We start from the raw sequence: 20,651 nt of genomic DNA, 5'->3' as shown, positions 1-20,651 counted from the left end.
TAAGAGTATGTGATAAAATGTGAATATATGATTATATTTCTGTGATGTATTTTATCTGCATAATAGTGATATTTTATCTGCATCATTAGTCTAAGAGAAGAACGGGTGTGTGACAGCATTTGTTTGTGAAGGGGTCGTAAAAATGGGCCAAAGAATGTTTACCCGAGGAGAGGGGGTGACAGCCCAAAAGAGGAGTCTGGGTAATGTTTACCCAAGGCTTGATCTCTACGTAAAAGACAAGTGCCTTAATGTGAAGCTGACCAATGAGAAATGTGGCATCTGCCATTAACTAAAGCAAACAATGCCAGGTGGGAGGATATGGGACAGATAGTCAAAGATAACAGACGAGCTAAAGACTGGGAAAACACAGGAGAAGGGAGAAAGCAGATTAGCAAGAGGACAGGATGGACAAGATGTCGTTATCTTTACGTATCACAGTGACAATTAAGAGCAACACCACCTCAGGGGGAGGGTTGACGTGATGAGTAGTAGGAAAAGTTAAAATTAACAGGGAAAGAATTTGACATTCTAATGTAAATACCTGAAGGATTGTGGAGATTCAATCAAGAATTGAATAGATTTAAATTAGACAATATCATCTAAATTTAGACGTTATAGAAGTTATGAAAACCAGTGATAATAGGACTTAAACATTATAGGACTCAGGACGGAGGCAAGAGATGGTTAGACTGATAAAATGATGTGCCTTATGGACAAGGGGAAGGTTTAGAATCGTTTTGATTTGTTTATACACATATAGACTTGTTAGAACAAACTAATACACAATGTTTGTAAAGCACCACATGAGCAGGTGTGAGAGATTGAGTTTGAAACTCACCTGAAGCACATATAGAAGATTAGCACATATTACATTAGATGTGTGACTTTATTCAGGCCACACCCACAGAGGAGATGTGAAATTGTTAATTATGTGAAGAATTTTAAGTTGTGAACTGACCCTTATGGCCAGCTCAACGGGGGAATTATTGAGATAATTATTATTGTTTGATGTATTTGAATACACACATACATACATACATACATACATACGCGCGCAAACGTGGAGACCAAACTTTTAGAGTTTGAAACTTTTAGAGTTTGAAACATTTGGAGTTTGAAACAAATGGTGATAAAACAGATTTACAAGTTACAGATCGCAGAGGCAGTGTCGGATTACAGACACACAGGGTGGGGGCCCAGCGCCGTGGAGGGGGGGGCTCAGCCAGGGATGTGACCGCTGAACTGTGAAAGGTCAAGAGGTGACATTGCGGAGTGGAGTGACAGACGCAATTCCATCTCTTCCTTGATTACATACTGGATTAGTGAACGTTGTAAACTATTTGGATTATTGAATTTTGTTTAAATTAGTTTGAGAAATGGGAATTCCATATCTCAAAAAGGGGGGAATATGTACGTGTAAACAACTATTCCGAATCAATAATTACAAAAAAAATTGTAAAACAAGAAAACTGTTTGAAATACACTGAATTGTCGAAAAGACTTTGTTTATCACCGCAGCAGAGAACGTGTTGGAGATGTGGTGTTTACAGAGACGAGCCAGGTGGACGAGCAAAGTGGACGGAGCCACACCGTGTCGTCCTCACACTGACCATTGGAGGGACGAGAACATGGGTGCTCTCATGGGAAAGTGAGAGAAATGTCTGGACAACACAGCGCCGGACAACACAGCGGCGGACAACACAGCGGCAGATCCATAAGATCTACAAGACGCAGGACTTCGGTGTATTCTTCATTTTTGTATGCAGTGAACACAGAGGCCACAGCGCGTAAAGTGCTACACTCTGCTACAATGAACGGGAGCCAGAGACAGCAAAAAGACGTACGTGTTATCATCATCGCAGCGACGGCGGTAATATGGGTGCTGACACCTGTATTATGCATCGGACAGTCGGGACCACGTGAGAGAACAAACAGCAAGCCAAAGGTACTCTGGGCACCCAACCCATGTTCTAATAGATCAGCATCCACTTGGATGCCACAATTGTGTATACCTGTGAATGAAACATACATTTTTGAAATTCCATACGCAGATCTGAAATACAGGGGGAAGAAAATAAGTGATCAAATTGATGTAGAAGAGTATGAAATGTATATGATGGTGGGGCAGCAAGATAGTAGCTGGGAAAACACAATGGCATATTCAGGAAAATCATGGGAGCCATACGCTACTACAGCCGCCGCACAAAGATGGAAAGGTAAAATAGAAATGGCTCAGACTAGTGGTAATGTGTTAATAACGGTAAATCTACACAATCATCAAAATAAGACAGAATGTGAAGTATTCAGACTGTATTGGTGGGTTCCAGGACCAGCTCTGGATCCATTCTGTCATATTCTTGTATGTGTTGTAGCGATCTCAAGCAATCAGGCCCAGGCTCAGACACTAGACACAGTAGGAAGGGCAATGCGGGGATCCATAATAGTTACCAATAAAAAGCAATTAACGCCAGACACCTTTCTATACATGGCAACGGGTGCACATATTGCAACAAATATGTGGATACAAGAAGCATTAGCAGTGGCAAGACCTCTGCGAAAGGATTGCATAATATGCATGACAGCACGACCACAATTATTATTAGTAGATGCGATAATAGTAAACACGACATGCGTCCAACACCTAGCCAACAGAACCATGAATAATAAACTATGTGCCAATTATGACAGAGCATTTCCAAAATTGACAAATAATATGCAACCGCCATTGTTCACATTACCTAAAAGCGCCTTTTTTGTCTGCTACAACATAACTACATGCAAAGTTAATGAAATATGCCTTAAGATGGGAAATGTACCAGTTCATATGTGTAACCTAACTGTGCAGATAGCGGGAGGAGGTCTCTTGGATACCCAACGCCAGGATGTATGGTGGTGGTGTGGAGACACCGTGCTGAGAGGACACTTGGAAGCAAAGGGAGTAGGACTCTGTGCCTATGTATCGCTCTTGTGGCCAGCCGCAGTCATAACAAGCATCACCCAGAACCATACTGAAAGGTCAAGGCGAGACGTTAGTGGACAATCTGGTATGCTCCCAGTAGCACCTGATACTACGTATATAGATTCTATTGGGGTACCCAGGGGAGTCCCTGATGAGTATAAGCTGGCTGACCAAATAGCAGCAGGGTTTGAGGGCCTTCCGCTTGTCTCTGCGATATTTCCCATCACGCCGCACAAAAATGTGGACAGAATTAATTATCTGTCTTTCCAATTACAAAGGTTGACCAATCTGACTCAAAATTTAGGACAGTAATGCTGTAGAAATGTTGTGGGCCGAGAGAAAAGGAGTGTGTTCAATGTTGAGAACTGTGCATTAAACTTTTTGTGTGAAAAAGTGTCATTTTAACACCAATATGAAAGACATGTTGAAAACTGAAAAGAATGATATGTTTGGCATATAAGACAGTGACTAATGCTTTGATAAACAGGAGGGAAATGTGATAAAATGTGAATATATGATTATATTTCTGTGATGTATTTTATCTGCATAATAGTGATATTTTATCTGCATCATTAGTCTAAGAGAAGAACGGGTGTGTGACAGCATTTGTTTGTGAAGGGGTCGTAAAAATGGGCCAAAGAATGTTTACCCGAGGAGAGGGGGTGACAGCCCAAAAGAGGAGTCTGGGTAATGTTTACCCAAGGCTTGATCTCTACGTAAAAGACAAGTGCCTTAATGTGAAGCTGACCAATGAGAAATGTGACCCGCCTCCTTTCTATGTGTGATTTTAATAAAATGACTTGTAAGAGGGAGGAACGCTGAGAGTGATTTTGGAAAGTCGTTCAGGTTGCTTACAACATCTTGACTTGGCTAAGCCTTCCTCTCCCTTGCAAGCCACACAAAAGACTGACGTTTCTGTGTCGTTTAATATTCTAAGTTGAATTATGTTCTCTGACTGTTAAGTAATAGCATTGATTCATGTGTAATTTCTTGACAGAGTATTTGTAATTGTAAATAACAATTCATTTCACAAAACAGGTGAGCACTGACTGAAGAAGAGCTCGCTGTAAACACTGGCTCTGCTCCAATGGTGATTCTGCCTCTGTGTTTGACCCATTGTTCTGCAGCTGGGACGAAGGACCCAGATCTTGGGATCAGATTCATGGTCACGAGGAGTTACATTTTGTGGATGTGTCTGTGAAAAGAGAAATGAAGCCTGCGTAAATTCAGCCTGGAAGACCTAACTCCACCATCTACATCAAGGCACCTGCTCCAGCTCAACCAACAGTCCGGCCTGTCCGTCTGTGAGAGTCAGATCTCTCCTTCACCACGGAACTCCTCCAGGTTTCTACTTTTTCCCATGGAGGTTTTTATAGTTTTTCCTGGCCGAGAAGGAGAGTCCCAAGGACAGGGGACTCCCAGGACATCGCCCCTCGCACCTGCTCCCCATCTTCAATCAACGCACCCAAGTCCCTCCTCCCCGTGGCATGTCGCTCCTCTGCTCTCAGCGCACAGCCGGCCCGATATTAACCCTCACTCAGTCGGCTCGGCCGCTTCAGACGTACTGCGACCCACCACCTCCCCTCCTCCTCCTCTGCATCCCTCTCATCCTCATCATCTACCTTCTCTTCACATCTACCACCACCAGTCTCCAGGCCCTGGGGGAGACATCTAATACAAATAGATCATGGAGTACCCATGTTCGCAATGTCTTCCGCCGGGGTCTGAGCGCCGAATAACCCATGTAATAAAGCTGCTAAACAGTCCTTTCTTTGTCGTCTCTGAGTCTCTCCGGGGTGAAATGTGTATTGTGACGAGTATTCTGGTATCAGGTCCCATTCAGTGTACGTTCAAGATACGTTCAAGATTAGGAGTTCCCCAAACTTGTACTCAAGAATAGTTAGGATCAGGGTTAGTTCAGGTCAATCAGCAATAATATACTCATTTATTGGCTATGTTTGATGCACATGCCTCATAATGTTTGCGCTTTATGCTGTTTCAGAATCACAGACTGAAAAAAACCCTAACCGTAATTCTCCACTTACTTGCATCAGTTGGGATGTGCACAATTTTTCTAAGGACCACGTATTGGTTTTCGATGTTCAAAACTCAAGTATTATGTCAATATCTGAGATGAAATAGCTGTAGAGGTGAAACTTTTCTGTCAGGACTCTGGACCTGTCTATAAGCCCAAAGTACAGCACTATCACTTCCCCGGTGGTCGCAGACATCGTACATATTAATTTTTTCGTTTGAATATTGCATTTATCATCTTCTACTTTTCTGAATCTGATTCTGAATGCATAAGTGTGTTTTTGAATGAATGAACATGCCATCCGTGCCTGAATGTGTGCGACGCTAATTTCAACGGCCTCTCTCTTTGGTCTTCCAGCTGCAGTCGTGCGCTCAAGAGCCCTCAGACTGCTCTCCTGCTGATGACTGTGCCTTGTTCATCATGTCCAAAGATGATTACATGCCCTTTGTTTTTTTTCATAGACAGATACAGATAATTTATCCTGTGCCAAACTCTCACGCTGTGTTGTCATGCCAACAAACGGCGCATAGGACAGCAGGAGAAATTGAGGTTAAGTTTAATCAGTACAGTACATGGCGATAACAGTGAGGAAAAAAAATAGAAAAGAAATAGAAAAGTCAAACTATGTCCAATTATATTTCGATTTTTCATTCAAAAAGTACCGTAGTAGCCTGTGAATAATTGTTGAAAAAAAAGGTGGCCAACAATTCGTCAAAAGTTAAAAAAAAACAACGAAATTGTATGGCACTGTAACATTTCTTTTTAAATCCTATAAGAATTGGATTATTACGTCCCACAATTTCTTTACTAATCACTATCAAAAGCTCAAGTACTTGTAATTGTATTGTCCCAAATAAGGACAGGGACATAATTTGATTTTGGGGTCCTTGAGTGGAGTGTCTTGTTGTTACTGAGTGGATCCTTCAGGCCATAACTGAAAACGGTTTAATCAGTTTATGAAGTAATGAAATTGCAGCCATTGAGTTTGAGGTTTCAAGAATAAGGTGGGGTCATAGGTCGGTCAAACATGCTGACTAATCAAAATGTATGCTACTTTTATCCTATTCTGTTCGATGTATGTGTCTCTCATTTGTGTGACGTTCAGTCAGAGCCTGAGGAGGAGGTGTCTGGGGAGGGGGAGGGTGGCACACACAAGTGAAACGACAGTCAAAGGTTAAATTATGCTTTGTTGTAGAACGTTGTATAAGCTGCAGTCCAAATCAGAATTGGAGAAGTGGAGGTATCATCAGCCAGAATAAGAAATGGAGTTATCAATTTGTCATGGAATCAGACAATACACCTCTGACTTTTCCTTAACACATAGAGAACACAATTCAACTTAGAATATGAAACGACACAGAAATATCAAATCAAATCAAATCAAATCAATTTATTTTTGTAAGGCCCAAAATCACAACAACAGTTGCCTCTGAGGGCCACAGGGAGAAATGAAATATCAGACATTTGTATGGCAAGCTTGGGAGAAAACGCTGGGCTGTGTCAGCCAGGCCGTTGTAAGGAGCCTGGCTGACCCTCCTGCGTCTCACCCCGTTTTTTCCCATGCTGGTTGGTTTTATTAGATATTCTGGAATAGGCGGGTCACATTTCTCATTGGTCAGCTTCACATCAAGGCACTTGTTTTACAGCTGGTATTTTTCCTAGAGATCAAGCCTTGGGTAAACATTACCCAAACTCCTCTGGGCTGTCACCCCCCCTCGGGTAAACATCCTTTGGCCCATCTTTACGACCCCTTCACAAATGCAGTTTGTCACACACCCGTTTTTCTCTGACTAATGATGCAGATAAAATATCACTATTATGCAGATAAAATACATCACAGAAATATAATCATATATTCACATTTTATCACACAATTATCAGTGGACATCAATTATCCATAAAAATGGAATGGATAGTGGGTCATTTGGTAGCGTTGCTCCACAGATTGATGCCCAGTGATTGAATTCCTGCTTCTATAAGTGCATTCTATCTTGGATTCTTTCTGTTGTACATTGAGACTTTTAAAATGATGTTATCAATCAAATAAGGGTTAAGGTTCCCACAGTGTCGGTCGGGATATGATCCGGTGGGTAACGAAGCATGAGCTGGTGTTCAGTTTTATCGGTTGTCACTCACTCGCGCAGAGCGGCGCACGGCGGAGCTGACAGCTGTGGGGGACACACCGCTCTCTCTGAGACTACGTCACGGGTTGGGCGGGGCACACGCGCTCTGAGACTACGTCACGGGTTGGGCGGGGCACACGCGCTCTGAGACTACGTCACGGGTTGGGCGGGGGAGCCAGATCGCTCTTCGCAAGGGTGGGGGCTAATATCAAACCAAGCCGTCTGCATTTCCGGGTTGGTGAGGGGGTCCAAGGTCTGGGTGATATTTCTTAACTATTATGTTAAAGGCGGTATGGACGATTTTTCGGCGATTTGAGAACGCAGGCGGAAGTGCGCATGCGCACTCCCCCGTGCGGACTGATACAACAAACACGTGCGTTTGTTTATTAGCGCAACGGAGCGCATCGCATCTCTCGTCTCCCGTAGATTTCTGTCCACTAATGCGTCAGCTCTAACAGTCTTTCTCCGTCTTCATTTTTCCCCGTACACTGAGGGAACTATATTATGATAGATCCATGCGCTTAGGCACGCGGAAACGTGGGGACGAGCCGCACGCGGCTGCAGGTGAGCGGTAGGTGCGTTTTATGATTGATACGTGGCAGGACAAATGATTTATCCACGCCACGAGGAAATATGATACAAACTTTGCTGAAAAAAATCGTCCATACCACCTTTAAGTGTTGCACAACCCTTATTATTATCAATTATACACTTAGGATAGACTACGAAACGTGAAAAAAAGCATGTTATGGCACCTTTAAGTAAAAACTGTTTAAGTGAAATTTGGGCAGATAACATAATCAATGTCTAAAAAAATAAAAGTAAACCTAATTTTAAATAGTTTGAAACTTGAAATTATTACAAACATCTATCTAATTTTGTTGTTGGGGTCTCGAGTCGGTTTCATGTTTATTTTGGGGGTCCTGGCCTGAAAAGTAAGTGAATTGCTTTGGAAAGGTGTCTGAGACTGCAGGACATTGGAGACACCTACTCACCCATGATTAACACTTTAAAACAAAATATTATAACCTCAAAATGTCTATGTCATAACATAATTTGCAGTAGTACTTTTATAAGAAATTTTCTATTAAGAGTGTTTTTTTTTAGAGTTTTATATAAGTTATCTGTTCTTTTACTTCTGTATCTACTTTGTGTTGCAACACTGGATTTTCCCATTGTGTGACAAATAAAGGCTTATCTTGCAGTGGTACAACAGTATTGGCTATAATACTACAGTATTTGCAGTAGTACCTGAAGTATCTCATGTGGTAGAAGTTGTAGTTCACAAAACTTTGAAGAAAAATCTTTTGTCTCATTATTTATTAAATCAAATCAAATCAATTTATTTTTGTAAGGCCCAAAATCACAACAACAGTTGCCTCTGAGGGCCACAGGGAGAAATTAATCAACAATGTCTGTGGTGGCGATGAAGTCAGACAATGTCTGTGGTGGCGAGGGACGATGTCCCAGGGTCCTCTGTCCTTAGACTCTCCTTCTCGGCCAGGAAAAACTACAAAAAAAACCTCTTTGGGAAAAAAGCGTAGAAACCTGGAGGAGTTCCAGTGAAGGAGAGATCCGACTCTCACAGACGGACAGACGGACACGAGGAGACTGGAGCTGGACCCACTCTTCAGGCAGATGAGGGACTGTCTTAATTACACAAAACTCATAACACAAAGTTCAATTCAATTGAAATCAAATCAATTGTTGAAAAGTGAATTCTTCTCATTAAAACATGAGCCAAAGGCAAAAAGATCATGTGTTCTTAGAAATCGAACTGAATCATTTAAAGGGCAAATATGATGCATTATTTCTATTGTTTTTGGCCTTTAAACGTGAACCTTTGGAACAAAACAACAAATCATGTCAATGTCACTGGTGTTTTCTTCTTTTGGCTCCATCTACTGGCCTCAGAGAGAATTACACATGAAAAAAACCAACACGCTAACGCCGGGCTCAGACGACAAGTTAACGCTGGGCTCAGACGACAAGCTAACGCCGGGCTCAGACGACAAGCTAACGCCGGGCTCAGACGACAAGCTAACGCCGGGCTCAGACGACAAGCTAACGCCGGGCTCAGACGAAACGCTAACGTCGGGCTCAGATAACACGGTAACGCCGGGCTAAGATAACACGGTAACGCCGGGCTAAGATAACACGCTAACGCCGGGCTCAGATAACACGGTAACGCCGGGCTCAGATAACACGGTAACGCCGGGCTCAGATAACACGGTAACGCCGGGCTCAGATAACACGGTAGGGTTACCTCGAGACACCACGAGTTCTCGGGTTAGGGGTTAGAGTTAAGGTTAAGGTTAGAGATAAACAATATATGCAAATGGCAGCGCTGCTAAATAAAACACTTTGAGATTGGGTTCACGTCATTACTTTTTCATCTTGATTTTTCTGCAAACAATTGGTAAGAATTAAAGTTTTATTTTGATTTAGCGCTTATCGTCCTCGGTCTCAGATACAGATCTGAACAAACCTGTATCACCAGTTATGACGTCATGTGTGGAGTTAGTAAAGGTCATAGGTCATAGAATGAAACGCTGGATGTATTTCACTTGAAAAAGTCAGAACTTGTTTTTGACACTCGGAGGGAGACGACTTCTTACCAGGACTCATCAAACCAGTGTGAATTAAGATCAATTCTACGCCAGGTTTGTTTCTGATGAGGAACAATGTTATAGCAGAAAAAGTGAATATTGCATATGTGAAAATGAGACATGACGATTTGTAGACGATGAAAACCCTTCACTGCCAAAGTGCTGCTTCTGGTCTTTTCTCTGGTCCAGACTAAAGCTTGGCCTGGCCGGTCCTGGCTCGGTAACGGTCTCGAACGGTATAGAGGACAGAGTGGGCCTGGTCAAAGGCGGGGCCAACGGCGGTTTGGACACGACTCCTCCAGCGCTGCAGCTGTGGGCGGGACTCCAGCACATCTCTGTCTCCCCCTAGAGGCTGAACACAAAACTGTGTAACGTCTCTGTTTGCTCCGATTGACCCGTTTTAACCCTGGGCGTGCTCTGATTGGCTTGTTTATACCCTGAGAGCACTAGCATTGGCTCATTCAAACCCTGGTAGAGCTGGGATTATTTTGTGTAAACCCTGGTAGAGCTGGGATTAGCTCGTGTAAACCCTGGTAGAGCTGGGATTAGCTCGTGTAAACCCTGGTAAAGATGGGATTAGCTTGTGTAAACCCTGGTAGAGCTGGGATTAGCTCGTTTAAACCGTGGAAGTGATGGGATTAGCTCGTGTAAACCCTGGTAGAGCTGGGATTAGCTCGTGTAAACCCTGGTAGAGCTGGGATTAGCTCGTGTAAACCCTGGTAGAGCTGGGATTAGCTCGTGTAAACCCTGGTAAAGATGGGATTAGCTCGTGTAAACCCTGGTAGAGCTGGGATTAGCTCGTTTAAACCGTGGAAGTGATGGGATTAGCTCGTGTAAACCCTGGTAGAGCTGGGATTAGCTCGTGTAAACCCTGGTAGAGCTGGGATTAGCTCGTGTAAACCCTGGTAGAGCTGGGATTAGCTCGTGTAAACCCTGGTAGAGCTGGGATTAGCTCGTGTAAACCCTGGTAGAGCTGGGATTAGCTCGTGTAAACCCTGGTAGAGCTGGGATTAGCTCGTTTAAACCGTGGGAATGATGGGATTAGCTCGTTTAAACCCTGGTAGAGCTGGGATTAGCTCGTTTAAACCCTGGGAGTGATAAGATTAGCTCGTTTAAACCCTGGTAGAGCTGGGATTAGCTCTTTTAAACCCTGGGAGTGATGGGATTAGCTCGTTTAAACCCTGGTAGAGCTGGGATTAGCTCGTTTAAACCCTGGGAGTGATGGGATTAGCTCGTTTAAACCCTGGTAGAGCTGGGATTAGCTCTTTTAAACCCTGGGAGTGATGGGATTAGCTCATTTAAACCTTGGTAGAGCTGGAATTAGCTCGCTTAAACCCTGGTAGAGCTGGGTTTAGCTCGTTTACCTGCATGAGCTCGCACACACACAGCAGGTCGGCAACGCTGATGTCGGAGCCGCACAGAAAAGCTTGACGTCGCAGAAACATCGACTCCAGTTTGTCCAATGTCTGGTCCAAGTCCAACAGGGCGCGGTCTAAAGCCGGAGCGTCCACCGGAGACCGGGTCTGGGCCGGGATCAGGACCTAAGGGAGCAGAGCAAAATCAGGTCTGAAATGATTTAACTTGTTTCAGGCCTAAAAAATTATCAAGAAAATATTGTTGTATTTCTGCACTTTTTTGGGTTAACTTCACAATTCAAATGTGTTATGTGTTCTTCAACTTTAAATATATTCTGGCTCATTTCAGCACATTTCTAATGCATCACATTAACATTGACTGAAAATCATCAGAGAGCGAATTCCCCAAAAACATTTTCATTTGATGCGAGTTCCACTGTAAATAGTGTAAATGTGAATTCCCCTGGTCCAGTCTTAACTGTGAAGCGGTTTATGCATTTAAATGCTTCTAAAGGAACATTCAAACCACAGCATCCCAATTAGCGCCGGACGCCCCGGCTGGACGCCCCGGTTGCCCCGGTCGCCCCGGTCGGTCGCCCCGATCAGTAGCCCAGCCTAATGAACATCCAACAGAAAACGTGGTTCCTGAAAATAATGCTGAAATACCAAATGTGCTGTTTCTAAAGTAAATAAAGACACTTTGGGTCATCAACCTGATTTACTCCAAACTGGGAAAAAGGTCTCAAAACATAAAAGGAGGAAATATCAACAAAGCAACGAGCAACAACAATAAAGCCTTTACTATACACATGTAGTACTTTTACGCAAGAATGCAGACACTCGCAATGGCTTCAGCTGAAAATACTTTATTCTTTAGATTAAAGTCTAAAGAATATTCATAAATTTTAATCTTTTAAGTCTATTTAGCTCCAGTACTAGTTTGTTTAAAGATGAAGTTGTATAATGTAGTTTAGTTAGTTATAACTAACTTTTAAAAGATGTCAACTCTCCACAAAGCGGGAACAAAACCAGTCTGCAAGAGTCGTTTCTATTCTAGTCACAAGGACATATCATGACCTCATGGGCTTTGTAACACCAAAGCAATGGGAGGAGTACTTTTACGGACTACGACAGAGTCTGAGGACTACGAAACGTCTGAGGAATAAAGTCTGGCGGTAATGCAACACTCGGATGCCAACCGCCATAAAACAACAACAACAACAACAACAACAGAGTTAGGGTGTGTTGAAGAATGTGCCAAGGATGAAGAGGAAGTGGATGTTCTAACGAGCTTTGAACTCATGGGCTTTGAAACAATGCTTTATGACATAAGCAGACACTCAATAAAGTCGGAAGAATAAAGTCTGACGGTAATATAACACGAGGACTACGAGACATCTGGCGGTGACAACAACGAACAATACCTCGTGCACTTGGATGCCAACTGCCATAAAAAACTACAACGACAACAGTTTGGATATTACGACAACATAGAGGAACGCCTCGGTCCGTATGATGGGGAAGAAGAAGAGGAAGCGTGACCTGGTCGGTGACGATATGAACAGCGGGGAGGACTCCCCTGGAGCCACTGATCCTGTGCAGCGTAGGGCGTCTTCTTGCTCGTCTATGGAGGGCTCTCTCAGTGAGGAGCAGGGCGGGGGGGTTGCAGATGTCGGGGATGTGAGTTCAGAGTGTAAGGTGTTCATAAAGCTCGCGCAGGATAATGCGTCCTTTAAGGGGTGGGATCCGATGGCGTTGACAAGGAGCCTGACTGTAGCTGTGGGAGTGGTCAAGCATGCGAGTGTCCTTAGGGATGGCTCGCTGCTGGTTGTGTGCAAGGACGTGGCTCAGCAAAGGAAGGCGATTGAAGCTAAGTGTCTGGGGGGGAAGGACATTCTTGTGTCTGATGCTGTAAGAGGCACGGTCAGGGGAGTTATAGTAGGCGTCCCTACGACGACATCTGTGGATGACATAAAGGAGAATTTGACTGGAGCTAAGGTGGTGGATGCTAGGCGGTTGAAGATGACCCGGGATGGGGTAAGGTGTGACAGCCTGTCGATAATGATTAGATTTGAAGGTGGGATCCTGCCTCGTGTGGTGTGCGTTGGGTACATGCGCTATGGCGTACGCCCATATGTTCTGCCGCCCCTGCGTTGCTTCAAGTGCCAGCGCTTTGGGCATATTGCAGCGGTCTGTAGAGGGAAGCAGAAGTGTGGTAAATGTGCAGGAGACCACGAGTATGGGAAGTGTGACGACGGAGCAAAACTCAAGTGCTGTAACTGTGGGGGAGAGCATAGCTCTGCCTACGGGGGATGCGTGTTCAGCAAGAGGGCTGCGGAGGTGCAAAAAGTTAGAGCCTCTCAAGGCATATCCTACGCGGATGCGGTCAAGAAGGTGTCTGGTAGTCAGGTGACGGTGGATGCAGTGGGGGCTGCCAGTGCTGCTGGTGTCCTAGGCGACAGGGGAGGGGGCAGCGTTGCCCGCAGCCAGGGGGAGGTCCCCACTGGGATGCCCGTGAGTGTGGCTTCCACGGGCAGAGGCCCTGTGGGTGCGGAGGATGTACTGGTTGTGAAGAGGAAAGATTTCTTCCTCTTTATAGTGGAAGTGATTAACTGTACTGGGCAAACCAAGAAGAGATCCGAAAAGACTAAGATCATCGCTAAGGCTGCAGGGAAGTACTTTGGAGCTGGGGGCCCCGAGTGGACGGAGATAGAGGATGCGCTGCGGGAGGGCGCCCTGCCCCATTCTGGCAGTGGGAGTGGGGGGGCTCCCGATGCGCCGTCAGGTTCCGGGGGCTCATAATGGCGGTGGTTGTCTTGCAATGGAATGCGCGTAGTCTTCGTGCTAATGGCCAGGAATTTAAGCATTTTGTCTCTACCTTGTTGAACAAGCCTCACGTTATGTGCGTGCAGGAGACTTGGTTACGACCTAGGTGGGGTTTTGGGATACAAGGGTATGTGTGTGTTAGGAATGATAGGGAGCAGGGTAGAGGCGGAGGTGTGGCTGTGTTTGTCCGAGATGACCTAAATTACGTTGTTGTCAGTGTGAGTAAAGCGCCGGAGGCCCTGGCGGTGAGGGTCTGGCTGGGTGGTGAAGCTGTTACTGTGGTTAACCTTTATAATCCGTGTGGTGAGTTAACGCTAGAGTCCTTACATAGTATCGGTAAGGATGTTCGGGGAAAGGCCGTGTGGTGTGGGGATTTTAATGCGCATAGCGCTTTGTGGGGCGGTAGTGGTACCGATAGGTATGGGCAGGTGGTAGAGGGTTTTATCAATCAAAGGGAGTTGGTTTGTCTGAATGATGGGGGTGGGACCCGCTATGATATGGGGACCGGTGCGGAAAGTGCAATAGATCTTACACTTGTGTCCAAGGAGTTAGCTGGTGTTTGTAGTTGGGAGGTTCTTGGTAATCTTTCTTTTGGTAGCGATCACTATCTAGTCCGCACCGTGATTGGCTTTGGGAGCTGTGTGGTCAGGGGGACGAGGATCCAGAGGTGGCAGTTGGCAAGGGCGAACTGGGGGGCTTTCCTGAGGAAAGCTGATGATGGTTCTAGGGTTCTGCAGGAAGGAGGATTGACTCAGGTGGATGATCTCAATAGTGCAATTGTCTCGCTCATCACGCAGTCAGCGGTAGGCACGATTCCTAAGAGTGGTGGTAGTGGACATAGGAAGCGGGTGCCGTGGTGGACTGAAGCATGTGGTCATGCTGTTAGGGCGAGAAATGCGGCGTTTCGCCGGCTAAGGGTTGCCCACACTGAGGGTGCCCTCATTGACTACAAGAGGGCCCGCGCTGTTGTGCGGAAAACTGTGAGAACGGCCAAGAGTGCCTATTGGAGGCGGTATTGTTCCAAAATTGGGAGAGAAACGCGTCTCGGGGATGTTTGGGGGATGATTAAGCGGATGCATGGGGTTGAGCGCCGTCGTGGGACCCCGGTCCTAATACTGAATGGTGTTGAAGCAGTCAGCGACGTTGACAAAGCTGAACTGTTGGCCAGCACCTTTGTGTCGGTGCACAGCTCTGACAATCTCTCACCTGCGGAAAGGCACTACAGGGAGAGTACTTTGGCCCAGAATTCTGAGCTGATTGGGCACCAGCCTTCGACTCAAGATGACCTTGACCTTCCGTTTAGTTTGTTTGAGCTAAGGAGAGCACTTTCTAAGGCGAAACAGACAGCCCCGGGTAAAGATGAGGTGTGCTATGACATGCTCTCTCATTTGACTGATGACACGCTTGGGCTAGTCCTGGGTCTTTTCAACCGTGTTTGGGATTCAGGTTGTGTTCCATCTGCGTGGAAACAGTCTACGGTGGTGCCGGTTCTGAAGCCGGGTAGGCCAGCGTCTGACCCTTCAAGTTATAGGCCGATTGCCTTGACGTCGCAGCTCGGGAAAACGATGGAGCGCATGGTTACCGAGCGGTTGGATTACTTCTTGGAGAGTCAGGGTTTGCTTCCCGCGCACCAGAGTGGTTTCCGTAGGGGCAGGAACACCATGGATTCCGTGTTGTGTTTGGAATCTGATATCCAGCTGGCCAGGGCTCAGAAAGAAAAGGTTATTGCGGTGCTCTTTGATGTGGAGAAGGCGTACGATATGGTTTGGAAGGATGGGCTCCTCATTAAGCTGCGGAAGTGTGGTGTGAAGGGTAAACTGTTTAACTGGGTCCGGAGCTTTCTGTCTGGCCGGCGTATCCAAACCAGAGTGGGCGCTGCTTACTCTGGGGTCTATGGGGTGGAGAATGGGATCCCGCAGGGGAGTGTGTGTAGCCCTATCTTGTTCAATGTTATGATTAAGGACATCTTTGACGACGTGGATGGGTCTGTTGGGAGGAGCCTTTATGCTGACGATGGCGCTCTATGGGTGAGAGGGAGGAATCTCCGGTTTTACGAGGCGAAACTGCAAAGGGCAATACAGCAGGTGGAGCAGTGGACCCTGAAGTGGGGGTTTAAACTGTCCGTACGGAAGTCTCAAGTGATCTGTTTCTTCAATGGACATAGGGACGTCTCCCTTCGACTGCATGGGCAGGTGCTCGAACAGGTCAGGGAGGTGAGGTTCTTGGGGGTCACCTTTGACGAGAGGCTTAGTTGGCGTCGGCACATTGATGAGGTCAGTGGTAAATGCAAAAGGGTGAATAACTTGCTTCGTTGTCTATCCGGCCAGGACTGGGGGGCCAGCAGAAGGTCGCTCCTGGGTATTTATCGGGCCGTCATGAGGGCGGCTATTGATTATGGCTGTATAGCCTACATGTCTGCGGCTGAGATTAACTTAAAGAAGCTTGATGTGGAGCAAGCCTAGGCCTTGCGCATCTGCTGTAGGGCTTTTAGGACCTCCCCTGTCTCGGCGCTGCAGGTTGAGTTGGGGGAATTGCCGTTACGGCTCCGGAGGCTAGAACTTCTGTTGGCTTACTGGGTGAATGTGCAAGGTCATACGAGCTCTCACCCGGTGAGGGACTTTCTCAGGGTTGATGGGGGGCAGAGTGAGGCTGGCGGTATGATTTTCAGCCAGGTAGGAAATGCGAAGGCGCGGCTTGCGGGGGTTGGTGATCTGCGTGTGAGCCCGTCGGTGGCTTTGTCTGCTATAGCTCCGTGGAAGTTTGTCCCGGCTCCTGTTGATGTTAGCTTGCATGGCAAGCTTAGAGGAGTCGCTGGGAGGGCACCGCAGTTTGCCGTTCAAGCGCTCATCGATAAGCACTCAGGTGATGTGTTTATTTATACCGACGGGTCTAGGGATCCTGAGAGTGGGCGTACTGGCGCCGCTTATTTTGTGCCTGACCTGGGGCTAGCGGTCAAGAAGAGGTTGACAGATCGCCTTTCTGTTTTCACGTCGGAACTTATAGCGATACGGTTGGCGTTGGAATGGGCGGAATCTGCTTTGCAGTGTTGCGGCATTGTGGTGGCCTCTGACAGCCTTTCTGCATTGCAAAGCATTAAATCTGGGAAATCGGATTGCAGACAGGATGTGTTGAATGGCATCTTCTGTCTGATGCTCTCCCTGTCCAGGAAGGATGTGAGGGTTTCCTTCATTTGGGTCCCTGCGCATGTGGGGGTGGATGGTAACGAAATGGCTGATGCACTGGCTAAACGTTCCCTTCGGCGGCCATCAATTGATGTGGCGGTTGAGTTAAGCAAATCTGAAATCAAGCCTGTTATCAAGAGTCATGTGGTCGGCCTTTGGCAGGAATTTTGGAGCCACTGTGTTACTGGACGGCATCTCTATCACATACAGGGTAGTGTGGGTCCTTGCGGGTCTATGGGCAGGAACGCGTGGGAGGAAAGGGCCTTCGCCCGCATGAGGATTGGCCATACTGGACTCAATTGGTCACTAAGTAGGATAGGCAAACATCCGACCGGTCTGTGTGGTCACTGTCGGGTGCCAGAGACTGTCGAGCATGTGCTGATTTGCTGTGAGGCTTATGATAGGGAAAGGGCCGGGTTGGCCTTGTGGTTTCGGAATAATGGGCGGGAGTTCAATCTGCGGAACGTTCTGGCGATCCAGTCACAGGGTTTGTGTCAGGCTGTGGTTGCTTACTTATGTAGCACAGGGCTGGGTAAACGTTTATAGAGGTGGGGGGTGTTGGAGACTGAGCCGAGGATGAGGAGCAAGAGGATGTTCTAACGCGCTTGGACTTCATGGGCCTAGAAACGCCAAAGTGATGGAAGAAGGACTTCTAAGGGATAAAACGACAAAGACGTCCCATGACCTCATGGGCTTTGTAAAACAACAAAGACGTCCCATGATCTCATGGGCTTTGTGCTTCCGGGGCGCCGAACGTCAAGGAGGGCGAGGAGGGTGGGGAGGAGTCTCCCTGGAGTGGAGCCGAGTTCATTCTTTCCGCTTTGATCCCATGGGCTTTGAAAACAATGACACATAAACACAGTGGTACAAGTATATATGTCATATGAATGGGTTCCAAGTGTGGAGCTCATGGGCTTTGTACTTCCCAAAGCACCGACCGTCAAAGAGGGCGAGGAAGGTGAAGAAGAGTCTCCCTGGAATAAAGCCGGTTGGTCTCTGACACAACAACTATTCTAGTCACAAAAACACATCATGACCTCATGGGCTTTGTAACGCCAAAGCAATGGGAGGAGTACTTTTACGGACTACGACAGAGTCTGAGGACTACGAAACGTCTGAGGAATAAAGTCTGGCGGTAATGCAACACTCGGATGCCAACCGCCATAAAACAACAACAACAACAACAACATCTGGCGGTAATGCAACACTCGGATGCCAACCGCCATAAAACAACAGTCTGAGGAAGAACAAGCCTTGGACTAAAACTGTGAGGAGACCTTGCTCAACACCCGGTCTGGAGAGACGGGAGATGGCGGAGGAGAGTGGATCGGGGATGGAAGACGTTCTGGACGGCGTGGAGGAGCAGCCTTTTCTGCCTGCACGTGCCCGGAAACGTAAAAAGTCCCTTAGCTCGTCCGAGGGTTCTGGGAATGAGCAGCAGGATGAGGCTGAAGCTATTGATATCCGGGGTGAGAGCAGAGACTGTAAGGTGATCATAAAGCTTGCACAGGATAGTGCATCCTTTAAGGAGTGGAATTCAGTGGCATTGTCAAAGAGCCTAACTGTAGCTGTGGGAGTGATCAAGAGTGCGAGTGTCCTTAGAGATGGCTCGCTGCTGGTCGTGTGCAAGGACGCGGCTCAGCAACGGAAGGCGATTGGAACTAAACGTCTGGGTGGAAAGGACATTCTTGTGTCTGATGCTGAAAGAAACACGGTCAGAGGAGTTATCGTAGGTGTCCCTACGGCGACGTCTGTGGATGAAGTTAAGGAGAATTTGACTGGAGTTACGGTGGTGGACGCTAGGCGTTTGAAGGTGACCCGGTTTGGGGTAAGATGTGACAGCTTGTCGGTAATGGTAACACTTGAAGGGAGGTGCCTGCCTAGTAAGGTGTTCATTGGGTACATGTGCTATAGCGTCAGGCCATATGTTCCGCCGCCCCTGCGTTGCTTTAAGTGCCAGCGCTTTGGGCATATTGCAGCGGTCTGTAGAGGGAGGCAAAGATGTGGTAAATGTGCAGGAGATCACGAGTATGGGAAGTGTGACGTGGGAGCAAAACTGAAGTGCTGTAACTGTGGGGAAGAACATAGCTCTGCCTACGGGGGATGCAGGTTTAGCAAAAGAGCTGCTGAGGTGCATAAAATAAAGGTCTCTCAAGGTATATCCTATGCAGATGCAGTCAAGAAAGTTTCAAGTAACGAGTTTAGAGTAAATACAGAGAGGGGAGCCAGCGCTGCTCCCAGCCAGGGCGAAATGAGAAAGGCCAGCGTGGCTCCCAAGAAGTGTGAAGGTTTCAAGAGTGGAGGTCCCAAGTGTGCAGGTTCCAGAATTAATGAGAATACCCTGGTTGTGGATAGAGAGGATTTTGTACTCTTTATGGTGGATGTTGTAAACTGTGCTGCTCAGACTCAAAGCAGAACTGAAAGGATCAGGATCATTGCTAAAGCTGCAGGGAGATTCCTTGGAACAAAGGAGCTTGATTGGGCAGATATAGAAAACAGGCTAAAGGCGCTAAATGGGAGTCGGAGTGATGGGGGTCTGCTTGTGGGGAGTCAGAGTGATCAGAGTGACGAGATGGGGGTGGGGGTGGTCTCCTGTCCTCGCCCAGTCTCGTAGACGCACGGCTACCAAGCGGCGACATCAGTGGACATATTAAAGCCTATAGAATGAAGCCTAAAGAATAAAGCTGTACGGTGGAAGCACCGAACGTCAAAGAAGGAGAGGAAGATGAAGAAGAGTCTCCCTGGAATAAAGCCGGTTGGTCTCTGAAACAACAACAACTATTCTAGTCACAAAGACATATCATGACCTCATGGGCTTTGTAACACCAAAGCAATGGAAGGAGTACTTTTACGGACTACGACAGAGTCTGAGGACTACGACAAAGTCTGAGGAATAAAGTCTGGCGGTAATGCAACACTTGGATGCCAACCGCCATAAAACAACAACAACAACAACAACAACAACTTGGATACCAGCCGCCATTAAAACAACAATAACAACAACAACATGTAGTTTAGTTGTTTAAAGAAGTGTAATGTGCAAAATGTGTGGGAAGAGGTACTGCATGTGTGTGAACGTACTGCATGTGTGTAACACATGTGTGTCAGAGTACTGCATGTGTTGTTCCTTCCTGCTGCCTTTTGCATCATACCAACGACGCTCAGTAATTCACAGTTGAAGATTGCGTAGTTTGCGACTCAAATAGTTAGGGTTAGTCTTGTCTACTAGGAAACGTGGGTGAAGTGTCTTGCCTATGGACACAATGACATTTCCTCTTGCGCCCCCCTCTGCCAGCTGGTGTTCCAGCTGTCTAACCCAAACACAAACCAGGCCCTGCCCTGCTTAGCTTCCAGGATCTGATGGGACTGATCCTGGAAAGCTGGTATTTAACATTACCTAACATCATGGTGTTGAGGGTTAACCCTAACCCTAACCCTAACCCCTAAACCTAACCCTAACCTAACCCCTAACACTAACTCTAACCCTAAACCCTAACTCTAACCCTAACCCTAAACCCTAACCCCTAAACCTAACCCCTAAACCTAACCCCTAAACCTAACC

General features: G+C 46.6%; 1 protein-coding gene across 1 annotated transcript in view; it reads right to left on the bottom strand.

Annotated features, from left to right (window-relative positions):
* Window positions 1-8,480: 8,480 nt before the first annotated feature.
* Window positions 8,481-20,651, bottom strand: part of gstt2 (glutathione S-transferase theta 2) — a 14,236-nt gene continuing 2,065 nt past the window's right edge. Inside the window, exons 4-5 of the mRNA XM_072437716.1 lie at window positions 11,091-11,267; window positions 8,481-10,078 (exon numbers count right to left, since the gene is read on the bottom strand). Coding sequence (XP_072293817.1) covers window positions 9,917-10,078; window positions 11,091-11,267 — 339 coding nt within the window. The 3' untranslated portion in view covers window positions 8,481-9,916. The remainder of the gene's footprint in view (window positions 10,079-11,090; window positions 11,268-20,651) is intronic.

Source organism: Eucyclogobius newberryi, unplaced genomic scaffold (assembly GCF_026437365.1).
Source record: "Eucyclogobius newberryi isolate DKJ021-1_F unplaced genomic scaffold, fEucNew1.0.hap1 SCAF_82, whole genome shotgun sequence".
Classification (NCBI taxonomy): domain Eukaryota; kingdom Metazoa; phylum Chordata; class Actinopteri; order Gobiiformes; family Gobiidae; genus Eucyclogobius; species Eucyclogobius newberryi.
This window is presented reverse-complemented; position numbering and strand designations above follow the sequence as displayed.